The 20553-nt window shown below is 44.3% G+C and overlaps 2 protein-coding genes across 8 annotated transcripts in view; one reads left to right on the forward strand and one right to left on the reverse strand.

The window, feature by feature from the left end:
* SLC38A8 (solute carrier family 38 member 8) overlaps positions 1-5255 on the forward strand; it is a 45415-nt gene extending 40160 nt beyond the window's left edge. For all 6 annotated transcript variants that reach the window (XM_070760552.1, XM_070760547.1, XM_070760546.1 and 3 more), the window contains exons 10-11: positions 2072-2123; positions 4719-5255. In XM_070760552.1, the coding sequence (XP_070616653.1) occupies positions 2072-2123; positions 4719-4821 (155 nt within the window). In that variant the 3' untranslated portion in view covers positions 4822-5255. The remainder of the gene's footprint in view (positions 1-2071; positions 2124-4718) is intronic.
* Positions 5256-9824: 4569 nt separating this feature from the next.
* Positions 9825-20553, reverse strand: part of NECAB2 (N-terminal EF-hand calcium binding protein 2) — a 234914-nt gene continuing 224185 nt past the window's right edge. For both annotated transcript variants that reach the window (XM_070760554.1, XM_070760553.1), the window contains 3 exons: positions 13573-13650; positions 13200-13291; positions 9825-11868 (listed from right to left, as the gene is read on the reverse strand). In XM_070760554.1, coding sequence (XP_070616655.1) covers positions 11840-11868; positions 13200-13291; positions 13573-13650 — 199 coding nt within the window. In that variant the 3' untranslated portion in view covers positions 9825-11839. The remainder of the gene's footprint in view (positions 11869-13199; positions 13292-13572; positions 13651-20553) is intronic.

The raw sequence follows: 20553 nt of genomic DNA on the forward strand, positions 1-20553 counted from the left end.
CTGCTATTTTTTTAAAAATTGTAAATATATTTTAATTAGTTAAAAGCAAAGTAAACAAGCCTTGTATTTACAAATGTGCATATGGATCAAAGAAAATAACATGGCTACAACAAACAAAGAAAGTGATGAAAGAAAAAGAAAAGAAAAAAGTACAAAAACATACAAAAATTCACTTGGTTAAAAACAGGAGAGGCTATCAAGTTCTTCTTTATATCTTTTCCCCCCCCTTTCAAAGAATATTTCATGCAGTTATTCATATTGTTTAGTATTGTTACATTCTCATTTTTGGTGTATTATAGATCTATCACTTTAAATAATACATTATTGCTATTCAGAAAAATATAATTAATTAACACATTTACTATCTTTCACCTTTGTATACTAAATGTTTTTATCTATCCCAATCTTCCTGTTCCTATGTATTCTCATTAAGGTCACTTCTATGCAGTGTAGTTGGTTCAATTTTTCTTTTTTGTCTATCCAAATATACCTTTTTTTAAAAAAAAATACTTTATTTATAAATATAATGAAAAAAAAGGAATTAGTAGTAGTAGTCAGTATCTTCTTTCTCTTTTATTCTGATGGTTAACCTGTTCATTTCTGCCACTTCCAGTATTTTATTTATAATCTGTGTGTTGGTTGGGGAGATTTCTTTCTTCCAGGATTGGGCAAAACAGATGCTTGCAGCTGTTATTATGTAAACAGGTATCACATATCTTATGCTGCTGCTACTTGGTGGTTCTCCAAATCACCAGCGGCGGCCACTATCGGTATGCCCGAACCGGCCATTTCACAGAGTCAGCCTGTTGTCCCCAACAATCTGGGTCCTCATTTTACCCACTTCAGAAGGATGGAAAGCTGAGTCAACTTGAGTCGGTCAGAATTGAACTGCTGGCAGTGGGCAGAATTATCCTGCAATAGTACATTCTAACTGTTGCACATCATGGATGGATAGAAGGGGACATAGGAGCTGTGGTGAGGGGGATGTTTGCTCAGGTTTGCCTTTGGCGAACTTAGATAGGGAGTCTTGTCTCAGAACTCATGCCCTCATCGCCTCGAGGTTTGACTACTGCAATGCTCTCTACATAGGGCTACCTTTGCAGAATGTTCAGAGACTGCAGGTAGTGCAAAATGCAGCCGCGTGAGCTGTCATGGGCCTCCCAAGATATGTCTATCCAGCACTCCGCAAGCTGCATTGTCTGCCGATTTTCTCTGAATGCAATTCAGAGAAAATCCTATAAAGAACTATATGGCATCGGAGCAGATTATTTACGGGACTGTCTTCTGCCTCATGTATCCCAGCGGCCGGTCAGGTCCCACAGAGTCGGCCTTCTCCAGGTCCCGTCAGCCAGGCAATGTCATCTGGCAGGGCCTAGGGGAAGAGCCTTCTCTGCGGTGGCTCCGGCCTTTTGGAACAAACTCCCTCCAGAGATTTGCACTGCCCACACCCTCTCATCCTTCCACAAGGCTTTAAAAACTCACCTTTGCTGACAGGCCTGTGGCCACTGAATCTTAACATCTAGCCCTGGCTGATGACTGAATGTATTATGTATGGTAGGGTGAATGTGGATGATTGGTTTCAAGTATTGGGGTTTTAGAGCATATTTTAAATTAGATTTCTTACATGTTTTTGTATTTACCTTTGTTTTGAGCCACCCTGAGTCTGTGGAAAAGGGTAGTATAAAAATATAATAGATAGGTAGATAGATCCAATAATAATAATAATAATAATAATAATAATAATAATAATAATAATAATAATAATAATAGATAGATAGATAGAGAAGGAAGGGTAATAGCAATAGCAACAGCACTTAGACTTATATACTACTTAACAGTGCTTTTACAGCCCTTTCTAAACAATTCACAGATTTAACATCTTGCCCTCAATAATCTGGGTCCTCATTTTACCCACTTTGGAAGGGATGGAAGGCTGCATCAACCTTGAGCCAGTCAGGATCGAACTGCTGGCCATTAGTAGAATTAGCCTGCAATACTGCATTCTAACCACTGTGCCCCCACTGATCTTTAAGGAATTGTTTATGTTGAATGCTTTCTATTTTTTTCTCAGGGCTGTGTTTGGTGTTTGCAATGGAGACAGAACCTTTCAGGCCAAGAACCAAGTATGTTTACCACCCCTAACCCCTCAACCAATGTTTTCCTGCACAACAGGAATGGAGAGTTTAGTTGCTTTGAATTAGTGGCTGGTTCCATTCATGGGCCATCTAATTTAGACATCCAATATATTGACGCCAACCAATAATAATAATAATAATAATAATAATAATAATAATAATAACAACAACAACAACAACAACAACAACAACAACAACAACAACATAGTAACAGAGTTGGGAGGGATTTTGGAAGTCTTCTAGTCCAACCCCCTGCTTAGCTAGGAAACCCACCACCATTGCAAAGCAGCTCCCTCAATGTGTGACCATGTGCAAAACAGCTTCACGAGTCTTCCTGCTGCATTTTTACAGATGCAAAGGCTACGTGCCTTTGCAAGCTTCAGTTGGGAAGCCAAATCTTGAAGCCGAGAAAGACGTGGTCACAGTAGCAGCTGGCAACGTTTTGCAAAAAATGTAAGAGAGGCTCATTTCCCCATTTTGCCAAAGGGATTTGTTGGGCAAGCAGCAACCAATTTTAATAGGGGAACATTTTTTTTCTTTTTTAAATAAAAGCCCTGTCATTGTTCTGAGGAATAAACTCTGGGAAAGTCAGGATTCTATGACAGAGGTCTCGAACCTTGGCAACTTTAAGACTTGTGGACTTCAACTCCTAGAGTTCCTCAGCCAACCTTGGGAGTTGAAGTCCACAAGTCTTAAAGTGGCCCAGGTTGGAGACCACTGCTCTATGACACTATGTTCAGGTTCAAGCGATCATTTATTGAGGACATATCTGCCCTTAGAAAAGTGAAGCTATCACTAAATTATTCCTGCACTTATGTATCCTGCATTTATCCATAATTAAAAGAATAAGACCTCCCCATCCTGCTTTGTCTTAAGGTCACATGGGCCAATTGGTCCAGCTCTAGGTTCCCGGTCAACTTCAACAAGTGTCCGTTGCCATGACCTGGTTCTCACGCCAGCTGGTAGATGTTCTGGCTAGTTGCTGTGTCCCCTCCCCCCTCCCCCTCTGAATGGCAACCAAGAAATGAAGCAGAACTAAGCATGGTTTCAACTGAGGTCGTTTTGCGGCTTGACACATCCAGGTATTTCTATAAAAGCTGGGCCTTTATCCAGGTTTTATAGAAGACTAGCTGATAACCTGGCATTGATTACCTAGATGTTGAAGCGTTTGTCTGACAGAGAGCCATTGGGAGGGGCCTTTCTTCCCCCTATTCCCATGCCCATCACCCCCGCTCTCTCCCTTCCCCCTCCCATATGCTCTAGGATGCCACACTCCCTCTCCTTAACAGCCCAGGCCTTCCAGAGTTATACTGGAACACACACACACAAACAGACACACCCCGAGTATTGCTAGGGCTGTCTTATCCCTGCAGAATTTGTTTCCAGAGGGTAAGTCATCTGTGTACTAAATTTGGTAGAAATTGCTCGAGCAGTTCCAGAGTTATGGTGGTACATATGTACATACACCCTTTAGATAGATCGAGATCTATCTATCTATCTATCTATCTATCTATCTATCTATCTATCTATCTATCTATCTATCTATCTATCTATCTATCTATCTATCTATCGTATCTATCTATCGTATCTATCTTTCTATCTATCTATCTATCTTTCTATCTATCTTTCTATCTATCTATCTATCTATCTATCTATCTATCTATCTATCTATCTATCTATCTATCTATCTATCTATCTATCTACGATCTATCTGTCTGTCTGCCTGTCTGTCTGCCTGTCTGCCTGCCTACCTATCATCTATCTATCCAGAGGTGGGCTACTGGCTGGATGGGGGGGGGGGGGAGGAACACAGTGGGGTAGCGAACATGGTGCTCCACCCCAGAACACCCAATTTGCACTTAAAGATGTTCAAAGAAAATGCAGGGCATCCTACATAAGCCGCGCCCACAGTGTGGTAGTAAAATTTTGGTAGCCCTACACTGTCTGTCTGTCTATCTATCTATCTATCTATCTATCTATCTATCTATCTATCTATCTATCTATCTATCTATCTATCCATCTATTGCTTATCCATCCATCCATCCATCCATCCATCCATCCATCCATCCATCCATCTAATGTGTTCTTAACCAGCTCCACAAACATGACAAACCTGCTGTATTTCAATATTAGGAGCACCAACAGCCCTGGCAAAAACATTCTCAATGTAGACTAACAAGTCCAGCTGCCGGAAAAATGAATAGTTGTCTGCCATATTTATTCATCTCCGCCCGCTGCCTTTTATCCCCAGAGGTAGGTGGGGCTTCACTAGCTCTTCCATCCCAATGACCGGCCTTCCACTGTTCTCCTCTGCCTTCTGCACATCTGCAACTCAGGCATGGACCCAGCTGTTTCTCCTCTTCCTCATCAGCCAACTCCAGATTGTTGACGCTCCATCTCCGCCTCTGTCTCTCTGCCAGCTCCCTTCCCTCTTCCCCATCGCAGCTCTCAGGTTGTCTTGATGCTGACCCTGACTTCCCATGCCTCCTCCTCCTCCTCTTCCGATAGCTGCTGGAGGGGGCCAGTGGCCAACAGGCCACAACAACATGCGCAACATGGCCTCTTTTCCCCACTTCCTTGTAGGTCCTGCCTAATTGCCTGGGGAATCATCACTGTCTTTTGTGGCGCTTTCATCTTTGGCCAAAGCACAGCATCTGCCATCATGGTCCTATTGCACAAACTCTAGCCAAAGTCATCAGCTGAGGAGATGTTGCCTCCAAGAGACACCCTTCTCCACAATTGGGACTATTGTGACGCAATGCTCCCTCCGTGTCACCGTCAGATGCAGTAAAATCTCAGTTGAACAGCAGACTTTGGAAACCAAGAATTGCAAAGAATTTCAACCCTGGCATTTAACAAACCAAGTGTCCAACGTGTGACAAATAATCCAGACAATTGATGCCATTTCCTTTTGCCTCGCAATGCAGTGATTCACACTGTAAAAATTCTCATCGGCTGCATCATTATACACGATGGTGCCAGTGTGATGAAAAGACATAGTAGTGACAGAAAAAAATGGACGTTAAACTGAGATTTTATACACTGAACTTCTGATTATAATTTAACTCATTCTCACATATTATCTATCTGGTATTGTTAATAAAAGTGACATGTTAGTCATTGTTGGATGGAGATGTTTTTAAATATTCTTCTGAGTATTTTATTGCACATTGTGTATAGTCTTCAACTAATGACCGTTCATTTAATGGTGGTTTCAATTAATAACAGCTTTCTAAAAAGTTATGACTAAATTCAAACTTATGACTGTTGCCCTACCTCTGTAGTGACATGAGCATGATTTGGATGCTTGGCAGCTCACATTTCTAATTGATTGCCACCTCCAGCAATCATATGAATGGGTGTCTACGGAGATGGTCAGTCATCCAAGTCATGGTTGTCCCAGAGGTGCTTTTACAAGAGGCAAGTGAACATTCTGGTTCTCCTTTTGGTAATTTTTTACTTCTGATCCAAGAAGCTTCTTTCAGCTCTGACTGGATGGTGGGGAAGGGAAAGATTTATATTCATTGCAGACAAAGCTGATCATTTGCATCTTTTTGATGATGATGTCCATCCATCGTGTTCAAAGAGGACCTTGACATCTAACAGGTTGTGGGCTGTTGACGATGTGTCCACAGGTGGCTGCTAAGGCCTGTACGGGCATGAAATGTTCTACCACATGTTGGGGCAGACATGCGTGGCCACCATTGTGGCAGCATTTGCAGCCCTGGCTTTGCATCCTTTTAGAGGGTCATTGAAGGACTTGGGGGTTTATCTGTGTCCTTTGGGTCAGTTGAGTCGCGCTCCAGGTGCCTTTTTCCTCTGGAAATCTATTCCTACTCCCACACCATTCCAAAGGGTACCTTCAAAATTGTATAGCTCAGTGATGGCGAACCTTTTTATCCTCGGGTGCCGAAAGAGCATACGCGTGGGCTATTGCACATGCACTAGTGCCCACACCCATAAATCAATGCCTGGGGAGGGCAAAAACATCTTTCCCCACCCCCCCGGAGGCCCTCTGGAGGCTGGAAATGGCCTGTCTCCCAAATTCTGGTGGGCCCAGTAGGCTTGTGTTTCACCCTCCCCAAGCTCCCAAGGCTTCCCTAAAACTGGGGGAGGGTACAAATGGCCTCCCCCATCCCCCTGGAGGCTCTCTGCAAGCCAAAAAACGCCCTCCCAGCGCCTCTGTGCAAGCCAAAAATCAGCTGGCCGACACACACATGCACATTGGAGCTGAGCTAGGGCAACAGCTCTGGTGCCAGCAGATATGGCTCCACGTGCTACCTGTGGCACCCGTGCCATAGGTTCGCCATCACAGGTAAATATCTGTATTGATTCTCAATCATCCAAGCCATGGTTGTCTCAAAGGTGGTTTTTCCAAGAGGCAATTGGACTTTCTGGTTTTTTCTTTGAAGACGTTTCGCTCCTCCTTCAATAAACTTCTTGAATTCAAGGAAACTTCTTGAATGGGACATGAAATGTCTTCAGAGAAAAATCAGAAAGACCAGTTGCCTCCTGAAAAAGCAACTTGGAGACAAATGTGGATGACTGCGAATCTCCAGACGTTCCTCAAAGCACCTTTCTGCATTGTAGAGATATAGTTGTGGTGGGGTCTAGAATGTCCTTTTTATTTTTTTGAGGCAAGTGCTAAGAAACATCATTTGATGTTGGGATCAAAGCAGTTCTTACCATTCAATCCCTTAACATTCAATTATCTGGATTATTCCTCTGCCCCATCCTTTCTCCAACTTGTTGCTTTCAGGGATGCTTTGGTAGTCAGCACTGGCTGGGGAGTATGGAAGTACTGGTAGGTGTCCACTGCATTTGAAAGATGCCAACTTAAAAATAATTTTGATGATATAGAATTTGATTATAGAGGCCCCTCTCTGTCTTTCTCTCTATATGTATGGCATTAAATACATGAATATGATGCATTTTAAAAACTGTTTATATGAATGTTTATATAAACATACAACTTTTTCTACTAGTTTCTGGCAAAACAATGGTTAAAAATGCAGTTGGTTAATCTGATTTCACCTTTACAACTACTATGACTTCACATACGACAGTAAAAATGGCTGGTCACATGGTGACTTGACTTACGATTACAGTAAAAACGGTCAGAAGATCAGGTTTGGTCAGGTGATGACTTGACTTACAACTGCAATGACCTAAGACAGAAATGCCTGTTCCCACTGTGGTCATAAATTGAGGACAACCTGTATCAGAGCAATGTCAATGATTCACTAGCAGTGATTCGCTTAACAACTGTGGCAAAAGAAGTTATAAATGGGGCAAAACTCGACAACTGCCTTGCTTAGCAATGGAAATCCTGGGCTCAATTATGGTTGTACGTCGAGGACTACCTGAGTGGCAACACACTCTTTGCATAAGCTCGTGTGAGAAAAATGGGCATGCACAGAAGTTATCAGGATGGCTTTACATTGAGCATGTATTCTCCCACGTGAATCAGTATGATAGAATCCACAGCACAAACCAAGTCTAAGGGTAGGGTTTCTCACTGGCTGAGGAATTCTGGGAGTTGAAGTCCATGCATTTGAAAGCTGCCAAGGATGGAATAGGATAGAATACGATAGGATAGCAAATGGAGAAGAATGGGGAAATAGAATACAATAGAGAATAGAATAGAACAGTTGTAAGAATAACGCTAGCACAATACTGGAAATGAGGAGCGGTTGTTAATAATTAAATAATTAAATAATTAAAATCTTTTTAATAATTAAAAAGATTTTGGATTGCACAGCATTGGACAAATTGACTATTGAATTAAAAGAAAAACATTCAGAATATTATAAAACATGGAACGTATAATACGAGGGGCTTGACAAATGAAATGTATTATGATATCCTAATAATATATTTAGTTATTTATTTATAAACACATTAATTTATAAAATGGTAAGGACAAGTGAGTAAGATATTGTATTGCATATATTATATTATAATGTACATATTAATTATATTATATATATATATAATTATATATTATAAATATATTAATTATACTGTATATATTAATACTTAGAAATTAATACTTAGAAATATATATATGAACCGCAGGTATAATTAATTCCTTAATAAATAAATGATAATAAAAATAAGAGTAGAAATAAATGGATTAGTTTAAAAGCATAAGAGACGATATAAGTACCATAAAGGTAAAGGTATTTTGTAATGTATGTTTTGTTTTAGTTTTTCAACTTGTTTTGTATATTATCTTTTTTGTATGTATTTTCTTTTTTATATTTTGTTTTTAAAATTTATATATCAATATTTTTTTTAAAAAAAGAATAGAATAGAATAGAAGAATAGAACATAGAACAGAATAGAATAAAAATAGACTAGACGACTAGACTAACGATGTAAGGGACCTTGGAGGTCTTCTATTCCAATTCCCTGCTCAGACAAGAAACCTTATACCAGTGAAGGCAAACCTTCTTTCCCTCAGTGCCGAAAGCATATGTGCTATAGTGCGCATGCACACACCCATCAGATGTGGCTCTGCGTGCCACCTGTGGCGCAGGTGTCATAGGTTCACCATCACGGCCTTATACCATTTCATACAAATGGTTATCCAATGTCATCTTAAACACTTCCAGTATTGGAGTTTTCACAACTTCTGGAGGCAAGTTGTTCTACTGATTAATTATTCTAACAGTCAGGAAATTTCTCTTTATGTCTGTTCTGCCTGGGTGCCCCCAGACTTCAACACCAACTGGAAAAAGCAGCCAGACACGCTGGTAAAAGCAAAAGCACTTTATAGTTTGAAAAATAAACACAGAGAAAAAACTGTTCTTCCCAACAGGCAGGCTATGAGACTTCACAGCAAAGTCCTGACGGCCAGACAATACAGCAGACTTCTTGCTGGCACACACACCACTGTAGAGAATAAGCCCCCACGCCTTTTTCCCCAAGGTTTCAGCCTTCAAGGCCACAAGTCAGAATCAGAGACGCCAAAGATCACAGCCAGGTCCCAGGACTCCCAAAGATACTACTCCACAAGACAGGAAGGGTGGGTCTGCCTTTTCAGCCTTTCTGGGGAGAACCACACCCAAACCCAGCTGTTACCTATTTAGGACTGGAAGTACCTGGCTAATTGTCCCCTTCGTTGTTCTGCTCTTCTCTGCCTGTGATCGATGATGGCTTGAGCATTTTCATCTAAGGACTCCAGGCTGCTTGCTGGGGAGAGCTCCACCCCGGGGGACTCTGGCTGTTCTCCCTCTCCCTCGGCCTGATATTCCTCCTCCCCTTCTGCCTGGGCCTCCTCCCCCTCCTCCTGTTCCTCATCCTCCCCCTCTGAGCAGGGAGCCGGCAGAGGTTCAGCCGTTCCCTGAGGAGCCTCAGACGGAATCACAACAATGTCTAGGTTGCTTCTTGATTAGTTTCCATTGGTTGCTTCTTGTCCTGCCCTCAGATACTTTGTAGAATAGGTCAACTCCCTCTTCTTTGTAGCAGCCCCTTAGATACTGGAACACTGCCATCATGTCTCTCCTAGTCCTTCTTTTCATTAAACCAGACAAACCCATTTCAGCATCCGTTCTTTATATATTTTAGCCTCCAGGCCCCTTATCATCTTTGTTGCTCTTCTCTGCACTCTTGCAGAGTGCACACTCCACATTGAGAAGCACTGGTCTTAAGAGAGAGCGAGGAAAATGAAAACAAATCCAAAAGTTTATTTTAATCTTTTCCTTTTTATTTGGTTATCTGCACTTAGTCTTAAAATTGTACACAGTGGCACATATCTTAAAATTGCCTATATGTTTGCTAACACCGATAACTGTGCCATCCGTGCTAAGCTTGGGAGCTACATCGTTCTATTTCTAAAACAGGACACATCAGCTATCAAAGGTTACAATCAAAAATGAAGATATAGGAGCCACTTTGCCCGGAGAAAGAGGTGAGGGTTGGGGGAGCGGGCGGGAAAACTCCCTTTTTCTATGAAAATCTTGCCTGCTTCAGTCTTGTTAGAAACAACCGTTTTCGGTTTGGAAAAGAAAATGTGTAATTACTTGGTAAAGTAACATAGTGCAATTTTTTTTTCTACAGTGGGGGGCGAAATATAAGTCTAAAGGCTTATTAAAGGCTTATTTTGATTGATTCATGCGACAGTGTTAAAAGTGGGAGAACTCAATGGTCAGGCAGGATTAAGGGAAGGTGGTTGCTGGGTTTCTCCAAAGGTCTCATACAGCTTTTATTACTGATTATTATTATTTTTTAAAAAAACTTGAAAACAATTCTGAATGGTTCAGATTCTGCAGGAATACCAATCAGTTGAAATAAGTGGTTGGGTGGACAATGAGAACGTTGTCGAGAGTCATCCAAGTTGTGGTTTCCCCAAAGGTGCTTTTCCAAAAGGCAATTGGACTTCTATTTTTTTCCTTGAAAGCGTTTTCCTTCTCATCCAAGACGCTTCTTCAGCTTTGATGGAACAGTGGGGAATATAAAGATTTATATTCCTTGCAGACAGCTAGTCATTTGTGTTCTGCTCACCGACACACATGTTGATTCAAAACCATCCATAGACAAAAGTCTATTGGTAACACTATTCTGCAATACAAGAATTAACGCAAGGAATGTCATGTTGGCTCGGTTTCTCCATTTAACAAGAGGTAAAGATAGTCCGGGAAGCCAGCCAGCTAGAGTCATAAATCTCTGCTAATGATGTGTGTCTGATTTGTAACCACACTCATTCAGACTAGAGAGTAAAACAATTCATGCAAAATGCAGGAATCGAAGTCCATGGAAGCAGAACACATCTCTCAGCTCTGAGGCACCTTCATCCATGATGGGGAACATTGTCTTTCACACACCCTTTCACATCAGCCTGTCCTTATATACTGTCAAGGTGTGGCCAAATGTCCCATAGATCTATTTAAGGCCAAGAACCCCTTCTAAAGAGATATTCACCTCTGGATCTCATATCAGGGGGTCCTGATCCTCAAAGTCCCCTTTGTTTTCTGACTCACTCAGTTCCATAACTGGAGATTCTACACTCCCTGGTTGACTCTCGGTCCCCAACTCTTCCTCACTCTCACTTTCAGACTCAGATGGCAAGAACATTGGCTTGCAATGCTAGTACTCAACCGTCTCCTGGTCCTCGAAATCCGTGACCAGCTGAGCCGGATGTGGACCACTCACAACTTTTTGCATCCTTTTAGAGAGTCCTTGAGGCCACTTGGAGGTTTGTCTGCGTCCTCAGGATCATCTGAGTGGTGCAAATGGTTGTGGAGCCTTCTTGGAACCACTGAAGAACATTCCGCACCATCCAGAAGCTTCTTGGATGAGAAGGGAAACGTGTTCAAAGCCTTGCCAGAAAGTCCAGTTGCCTCTTGAAAAAGCACTTTTGGGACTCTGCAATCAAGCCTTCATTTTGGCTTCAGACCAAAATTTGTTACAAGCTTGGGGTATATAGCTCAGAGGAGAAAAAAATGGTTCGCTGACCATGGTCTTGTTAGATAGCTGGTTAGATAGTCTAACCAAGATAGTTAAGACTTCTTGCTGTACCCTCTTGCACTTCAAAGATCAAACAAATCTCATTTCTAGACAAAAACGCACTGGAAGGAAGGGAAGGAGAAGAAATTACACTGGTAACAAAGTTATTAGAAAATATAAGAGTGTGCTTCTCTGCACCAGCCAGGCCAGGAGACCATCTCAACTTCCCTTTGGGGCACTGTCTCCTCCACACTTCAGTCTCGGTTGAGAGTGCACCAGGCAGCTGCAATGAAAAGAGAAGCTCTCAGGATTAGGGAGTCTATATAGCTATATATCTGTTTTGTCTGGCCAGATCAATTATCAGAAATAAAGATCCATACATGTTGGGCAATAAGCAAAGTCTATTGGAAAAACAATTTCTGTAATACAAGGGTTAACATAAGGAATTTCATGCTGGCTGTGTTTTTCTAATTAGCAGGAGATAAAGTCTGGGATGCCAGCCACATAAGAGTTGTAAATTTCCACTACTTATGTGTCTCTGGTAATTATACTATACTCGTAGTCCAGGAAATTTAACAGCTCATGCAACAGGCAGAAATGGAAGGCCATGGAATCAGAAGAAGTCTCTCAGCTCCAACGCACCTTCCTCCATGATGGAAAACGTTGTTTGCCACGCTCTCTTTCCCATCAGCCTGTCCTTATATATTGCCAAGGTGTGATGAAATGTCCCACAGATCTATTTAATGCCAAGAACCCCTTCTAGTGAGATATTCATGCCAAATCTCTTTCTCCTTATCCTTGCATCTAACAGGGGGTCCTGATCCTGAAAGTCCCCATCGTCCTCTGAGTCAGACAATACCATAATTGGGGGTTCTACAGTCTCTGGTGGTTCCCCAGTCTCCAACTCCCCTTCACTCTCACTCTCAGACTTGTTATACTCGTTACTCGATATTGAGTCAGAAGAGGATATGGAGGAGCCCATGTTAGATGCTAGAGTCAGGAGAACTATGTCCAGACATGAGTATTTGAGAAGGAAACAGTATTTGCATTAGTAGTTCCCGGGAACACTTGGCCACGCCTTGTCCCTATATAAGCAACAGGCTTGGGGGAAGTGGGTGTGGAGAATGTTTGTAAAAATCATGGCCGTATGGGAGCTCTGCAGTTCAAAAACTTTGCTTGTAGATTGCTGTAACTCGAGTAAGATCATTGTCATGTAATCTCATCATCAGAAAAAGCCCACAGAGAATTGTAACTGTTTGACAAACAGAATCACTTCAAATGAATTCCCCTAATTGAGCTTTGGCTTCTGGCCTGGGATCTTTTCTTATCTTGGAATCAATTAAGCTGGGAATACTGCCAGAATGAACTAGATTAGATTTTGAACTATTTAACCAGTTTTTTACCAGAACTTTTTGTAATCAATATAGCGAGGTCTTCAAACTTGGCAACTTTAAGACTTGTGGATTTCAACTCCCAGAACTCTCCAACTGGAGAATTTTGGGAGTTAAACTCCACAAGTCTTAAAGTTGCCAAGTTTGGGGACGCCTGATTTAAGCCTGTCTCCACACCAAGACCACTCTTGATCTTAGTGTTGTCACAATCTTAGGGTTCTACCTGGCACCGACACACTGGAGACTCCTTCCGGCTGATTCAGCATATCCACTTTGACGTGCTGGAAACTTTTACAGACAGGACTCTGGAGGTGCCTGTGAAGGTAAAGGAGAAGGATGCAGAAGTACGTTAGCTGGTTTCTTAACTCGGAACCAGTGGTGCATCGCTCCCGGTTCTGCGAACTGGTAGCAGTGGTGATGGGAGGCTCCACCCACCCACCTGGGATGATTCTGCACATGCCCAGAAGCATGGCCCATATGAGTCAGTAGCAATGGATTTTAGAATCCATTACTGCTCAGAACACCGGGGGGGGGGGGGGATCAAAGTGGAGACTGGAAAAAAAAGAGAAAATAGATCAAGTCAGCTGTTGCGGTACCTTTTCCAGTCATCCTCATTCTCCCAGAATTCGTAGACAATGAAAGTGACCCCATCGGGAAGCTTGACCGCAGTTATGCTGCAACAAAGGAGACACATTGGGGTCAATAATGAGAAGCCGAGAAATCATCTTCTGTTTTTAAAAAAAGATATCAATGATCCATCAACCAAAAATTAATGAAACAGATTGAATGCACAAAACTGCATAAGCAGCAAACTTGCCCCTTGTTGTGAGTGGCCGATGTCCAGCTCAGTTGGTCACGTATTTCAAGGACCAGGAGACAGATGAGTACTGGCATAGCAGGCCAGTATTCTAGCCATCTGAGTCTGAAAGTGAGAGTGAGGAGCCACCAGAGACTGGAGCAACCCAGTTATGGGATTGAGGGAGTCAGAGAAGCCCCCCTCCTCGTTAGATGCAAGGGTCAGGAGAATGTGGTCTAGACATGAATATCTGAAAAGAAGGGGTTCTTGGCATTAATAGATCTATGGGATACTTGGCCAAGCCTTGCCAGTATATAAGGGACTTTCTAAGGAAAAGAGGGCATGGCGAACAATGTTCCTCATCATGGCTGCTGGAGACCCGAAACTGAGAGGGCTTTCTGTGTTCAAACCCTTTTCCAGCATGCCTGTGTTATGCTTTGCAAAGTTTTACTGAACTGTAGTTTTTATCAAAGCTGTCAGAAATACTTCAAGGATTAAGATTTATAGCTCTCTGGCTCACAGCCCAGAGTGTTCTTATCTCCAGCTCATTAGAGAGAAATGCTGCCAACATGAAATTCCTTAGAATTAACCAGTGATTTACATAACTTATTTTACCAATAGATTTTTGCCTATGATCAAATTTTGAACAGCATGTGTGGCTCTTTATTTCTGACCATTGCCCGGTCCAGACAGGAGGAACAGCTGGGTCTAGTGCCTGACACACAGATGTGCAGAAGGCAGAGAAGAGTAGAAATTTATGGGCTGGTTCTTGGGACGGAAGAGCCACCACTGCTAGCGAAACCCCAGCCTAGCTCTGGGTATGAAAAGGAGGGGGTGGAGATGAACTAGATAAGGCAGACAACTATTCATCTCCCTGCTCGTTAGCCTGCAGTGAGAGAGAAACTTTTTGCTGGAGCTGCTGGAACTCCTAATAAAGGCATCATTGATTTAACTTCAGAGGGTTGGTCATGGCTTGGTGGGCATGGCTTGGTGGTCATATGACTATGTGATCATGGCCTGGTGGTCATGGTGATGTGACCAGGCGAGCTCAAAAACCAACCTTCACACCCAACTGACTCACATACAATACAAAATGGCAACAAGCAGGGAATCTCAGAGTTTCCAGCAGCTTTGAGGGATCATTGTGGTAGCTTCTCTAGTGACCTTTGCCTGGCATTGGTAAAAGTAGACAAGGTGGAGCAGGTAATCTCTACTAGGAAGATAAATGGAGGTAGGTAATCTCCTTGGAGATTCTGGTGGGTTTATGACTTCACATCTGCAGGATAAACTGTCACTTGCTGCCAGTCCTCAGTTATCAGAGTGAACATGCCTCTCAAGCGGGCAGGTTGGTCTTCAGAGGGGCTCCTGGTCTCTGGGGAACCTTCCCTTTTTTTTGGAACCAGAGATCAGTGGGGTAAGTGGGGGTGAGAGTTTGGGTTGGGATCAGGGTCATAACTGTTGCAAGATTAGCATTCCCACAGAATTGGAAGAATGGAAACCTCCCATCAGAAAACATAATTAATAAATTGATGGATTCTGCTGAAATGACTAGGCTCACATACGAACTACAGAATAGACAAGAGAAAGACTTTTTTACTGTATGGGAAAAATTTTAGAAGTGGCTAGAAATTAAAAGAAATAAACAAATAAACAGAAACAAATGGCAATTATAAATAATAACTTTAACGAAACTTATTGTAGTGATAGGCTAATGGTTTAGTGGATAGATAGATACGTATGCGTAGATATTCTTTTATTATTTTTGATGCATCAGAAATGTAATCAGATGATAACGATGTACTTTATGATTGCTTTTGATGTCTTTGTACTTTTTTCTTCTCTCTTTTTTTGTATAGTTTTTTTTCATTTTCAATCAATATTTTTTTTTTTAAAAAAGAGGGAGATGAAGAGGACAGACGGTGCAAAAGGACAAGGAGGGGAATAGGGATGGAGAAGGGGAAGAAGAAGAAAAAGGAGTGAAAATTAGAGGGACAATTAAGAACAAAAGGGGAGAAGAGGGGAGAGAAAGAAAGGGGAGCGAGGAGAAAGAAGGGGGGGATAGGGAGACCGGGAGAGGGAGGGATAGATCATGAGAAGGTTAATAAGGGGAGAGGGAGAGGGAGAGGAAAGGGAGGGGAAGGAGAAAGAGAGATCAAGTGGGGGAAGGGAGGGAGGAAAAGAGAGGGGGGAGGGAAAGGGCAGGGGAGATGGGAAGGGGATGGTGAGAGTAAAAAGAAAGTGGGGGAGAGGGAATGGAGGGGGAGGAGACAGAGAGAAAGGGAGGTGGTGGAGACAGGAAGGGAGAGGGATGAGGGAGGGGGGGAAAGAGGGAGAGGGAGGAGCGGAAGGAGATAGGGAAGGGCAGTGGGACAGGGATGAAAGGGGGAGAGCAAGGAAAGGGCCATGGGAAGGGAGAAGGGGATGTTTAGACTGGATCGGGCATTTTTAATCCAACCAAGTCTTATTGTGGGTTTTAAATTATTTTTAAATTGTTTCTCTTTTTAGAGACTATGTCTGGTTCTTTTTGGTTGTGACCCACCCAAAGTCCTTAGGGAGTTGGGCGGCATACAGATTGAACTAACTAAATAAATAAATAAAACCAATATCATGAACATATAGAAGAACCGTTGTACATACCTGAACGGTCTTCTCAGTGCTCTGGAAGGAGAGTCCATCATGGGTTGTAAACCAATCCTATTGGTAGAGACTGAGTTAATTTAAATAATTAATTAACTGGCACCGCCCCCTTAGCAGCCCCCATGAGCCAGTTTTAAAAACGAAGACAATGTAAAAATCAGAAAAATTTATTAACTTCATAACCAAATATAAACTTTAACAGTCCCAGCACTCCGGCGACCTGGCCAAACACCATGCCGGGTGGGTATGGACTCTCCTTCCAGAGCACTGAGAAGACCGTTCAGGTATGTACAACGGTTCTTCTCCATTGACTGGAAGGAGAGTCCATCATGGGATATACCAAAGATCAATTCCCCTGGGAGGGAAAAGGCTGGGCCGAGGTCGGTGGAGTGACACACACTCGCTGTAAGACACGCCTGCCAAATGAAGCTTCTGCAGAAGCCACTGAGTCCAGTTTATAGTGGCGTATAAAAGTAGAAGATGATGCCCAAGTAGCAGCTCGAGAAATATCTTCCAAAGAAGCTTGAGTTGACCAAGCCGCCGAAGTAGCCGCACTTCTAGTGGAATGTGCCATAACACCGGTGGGAGGAGATTGAGACCTCGATGAATAAGCCTCAGCAATGCAATCCCTAATCCAGCGACTAAGCGATTGGGAAGAGACTCCAAGACCCATCATGGCTTGAGCAAAGGACACAAAGAGTCTTTCAGTCTTTCTAAAAGATGCTGTCCTCCTGATATAGAGCTTCAAGGCTCTTCGGACATCAATCTTGTGCCAACGAAGTTCGGAAGGATTTTGACCATGTGTGCAAAAGTCCGGTAGCACCAGTTCTTGCCTTCTGTGGAAATCCGAATTCACCTTCGGGATGAACGAAGGGTCCAATCGCATCACCACTCTGTCTGGATGGAACACACACAAGTCCGGTCTGATGGACAGCGCCGACAATTCCGAGACCCTTCGGGCAGATGTAACTGCCACCAGAAACAATGTCTTAATGGATAACAATCTATATGAAATGGACCTCATGGGCTCAAAGGGAGGTCCCGTGAGTGCACGTAGCACTAGGGTAAGATCCCACGTAGGGAATCGCCGTACTGGAGGAGCGTGTTGATTAATAGCTCCCTTGAGGAAATCCCTCACCCATGGATGGTGAGCCAAGGACCTAAAATCTGATACCTGAATTATAGTGGACAGGGCAGCCACTTGTCGCTTCAGGGTGTTAGGGGCCAATCCCCGCTCAATCCCTGATTGGAGAAATTCCAGAACTACAATGAGCGAGGCCTGCTTTGGATCACAGTGGCGGTTAGAACAAAAGTTGCAGAATGCAGCCCATGTTGCCTGGTATATTCGCACCGTCGACGGCCTCCGAGCCGCCTGCATCGTTGCAATGACCGTGTCCGGAAGGTGTTGCTGCGTCAGTCTCTCCCGCTCACACGCCAGGCGGCTAACTGGAACCATTGAGGATCCGGGTGACAAATGGATCCTTGAGTGAGGGAGACGAGCTGATCCGGTATCCTCCAAGGAGGGGACACCGAGAGGGCTACCAGGTCTGCGAACCACGGCCTTCGGGGCCAGTATGGAGCCACGATGATGACTTCGGCACTCTCCCGGATTACAATGTCCAGAACTCGTTGAAGGAGACACGTCGGGGGAAATGCGTACAACAGACCTCTGGGCCATGGGGACAAGAGGGCATTGACCCCTTCTGCCCTCGGTGTTGGGAACCGGGAATAAAACCTCTCCAGCTGCGTGTTGGCTTGTGACGCAAAAAGGTCCACCAGAGGGGTCCCGAAGCGTTGAATTATCTGATGAAAGACTCCGGGATCGAGCTTCCACTCTGCTGGGTCTAGAGTGGACCTGCTCAGCCAGTCGGCTTGAATGTTGCTGGTCCCGGCAATGTGTTCCGCCGACAGAGAAGCTAAGCGGGACTCGGCCCAGGTGAAAAGGGCCGCTGACTCGACCATCAGACGGAGAGATTTCGTTCCCCCTTGATGGTTGACGTGGGCCCTGGTGGCCACATTGTCGGTTAAGACCAACACATGCTTGCATTGAATCCAAGGGGAAAAGGCCTGAAGAGCCAGAAAAACTGCTTTGAGCTCCAAATAGTTTATGTTGATCGGGCTCAGATCCTCCGGAGACCAAAGTCCCTGGGCCATATGCAGTCCCATGTGGGCCCCCCAGCCCGACAGACTGGCATCTGTTGTGAGGATTAAGCGGTCCCGGTTGCAGAAGAGTGACCCCTTGTGCAAGGCTGGGGAAGTCCACCATCGCAACGACACTTTGACATCTGAAGGGAGCCGCACTAACCTTTGTGAATGACTCAATTTGGCCTTCTGCCATGGAAGAAGGAACCATTGCAGTGCCCTGAGATGATGACGAGCCCAAGGCACTATGCCGATAGTCGAGACCAGGGTCCCCAGCACCTTGGAAAGGAACGCGAGCGACACCCGCTGTTGGCGCTGAAGCTGCAAGATTAGTTGACGAATGTTTGCCATCCTTTCTGGGGATAAGGTCACAGTCCCTGTGGAAGTATCTATTATGGACCCCAGGTGTAACAGTCTGACTGTTGGAGAAAGATGACTTTTTTTCTCGTTGATCGTGAACCCGTGGGATTCCAACGTCTGTCTCGTGACTACCAAATCGGCCAGCGCACTCTGAGAGGAGCTGGACAGGACAATAAGATCGTCCAGGTATGCTAGGATTCGAATTCCCTGGGACCTGATATGGGCAGTCAATACGTCGAGCAGCTTTGTAAAGGTGCGAGGGGCCGAAGAGAGGCCGAACGGCATTGCCCTGTATTGGTAGTGGGAGCCGTCTAGGTAGAATCGGAGAAACCTCCGATGAGCCGGTAGGATTGGGACATGCAAGTAAGCCTCTTTTAAGTCTATTGATGTCAATATGTCCTGTCGTCGGATAGCAGCCAAGATGGTCGAAAGAGAATGCATCCGGAATCGTCGATACTTGATGTAAGTATTGAGGTTTTTCAAATTGAGGATCATTCGGACCCCTCCCGAAGACTTTGGTACAAGGAAGACCCTTGAATAAAAGCCGGTACCTATCTCTTGCCTGGGCACTTCTTCTATTGCCCGTATCTCCAAGAGATGGGCTATCTCCTTTGAAAGTTGTAACCTTTTCTGGGGGTCCCTCTGAACTGGGCACTGAACATAACGGTATGGTGGGGGCTGGAGGAACTCCAAGCGCAAGCCCTGGGAGACAGTTGCTAACGCCCACCTGTCGGAAGACGTAGTCCGCCAGGAGGCCTCGAAAAACTGGAGCTTGCCTCCCAGGTGTTGATGGACAGAGTCACTTAGGGCGCTTGAAGCCCCTCTGGTTTCCACGAAAGGGCCGCCTCGCCTGTTGATACCCTCTCTGGCGATCCTGGAAGGGCGCTCTATCACCCCGGAACGTGTTAGAACTATACTGGGGCTGGGAATAGGGTCTAGCATTCTGACCCGCTGGAGCAGAAGAGTCCCACCGAAAGGAAGGCCTGCGTTGGTAGGGGATATAACGACGCTCCTGGCGCCTGTAAGCTCTGGGGAGGGACTTCTTCTTGTCCTTGTCTTCCACAAGGACGGGATCTAACGCTTCCCCAAAAAGTTTTTCCCCTTGAAAGGGCGCCGAGGCCAAGTTCCATTTCGACTTTAGGTCTGCTGGCCAGCTTCTCAGCCAGAGGAGGCGCCTTGATGCCAAAGTGGCCGCCATACTCCTTGCCGAAAATTTGGCAGCATGCAGAGTGGCGTCTGCAGAAAACTCCGCTGCCGCCAACAGCTTTCCCAAATCCTGTCTCAGGCGGCTTTCATCCGGTCCCAGCTGGGCCTGCATCTCCTGCAGCCATACTATAGATGCCCTGGTGAAAAAGGAAGCAGCCGCCGCTGCTCGAAATCCCCAGCTCGCCATCTGGTGCGTTTTCCGTATCAACACCTCTGCCTTTCTATCCTCAGGCTTCAAGCTATCGCCTGTCTCAGAGGGTACGAAGGACTTGGAAATCAGCTGCATGACAGGCTGATCTATAGGAGGGAATTCCAATAATTTCTCCACCTCCTCATCACAAGTGTAGAACCTTCTTTCCACTGCAGAGGGCCCCTGCGCTGCAGCTGGGTGTTGCCAGGGTCTTTTCACACTTTGCACAATAATATCAGAGGATGG

Source organism: Erythrolamprus reginae, chromosome 9 (genome assembly GCF_031021105.1).
Source record: "Erythrolamprus reginae isolate rEryReg1 chromosome 9, rEryReg1.hap1, whole genome shotgun sequence".
Classification (NCBI taxonomy): Eukaryota; Metazoa; Chordata; class Lepidosauria; order Squamata; family Dipsadidae; genus Erythrolamprus; species Erythrolamprus reginae.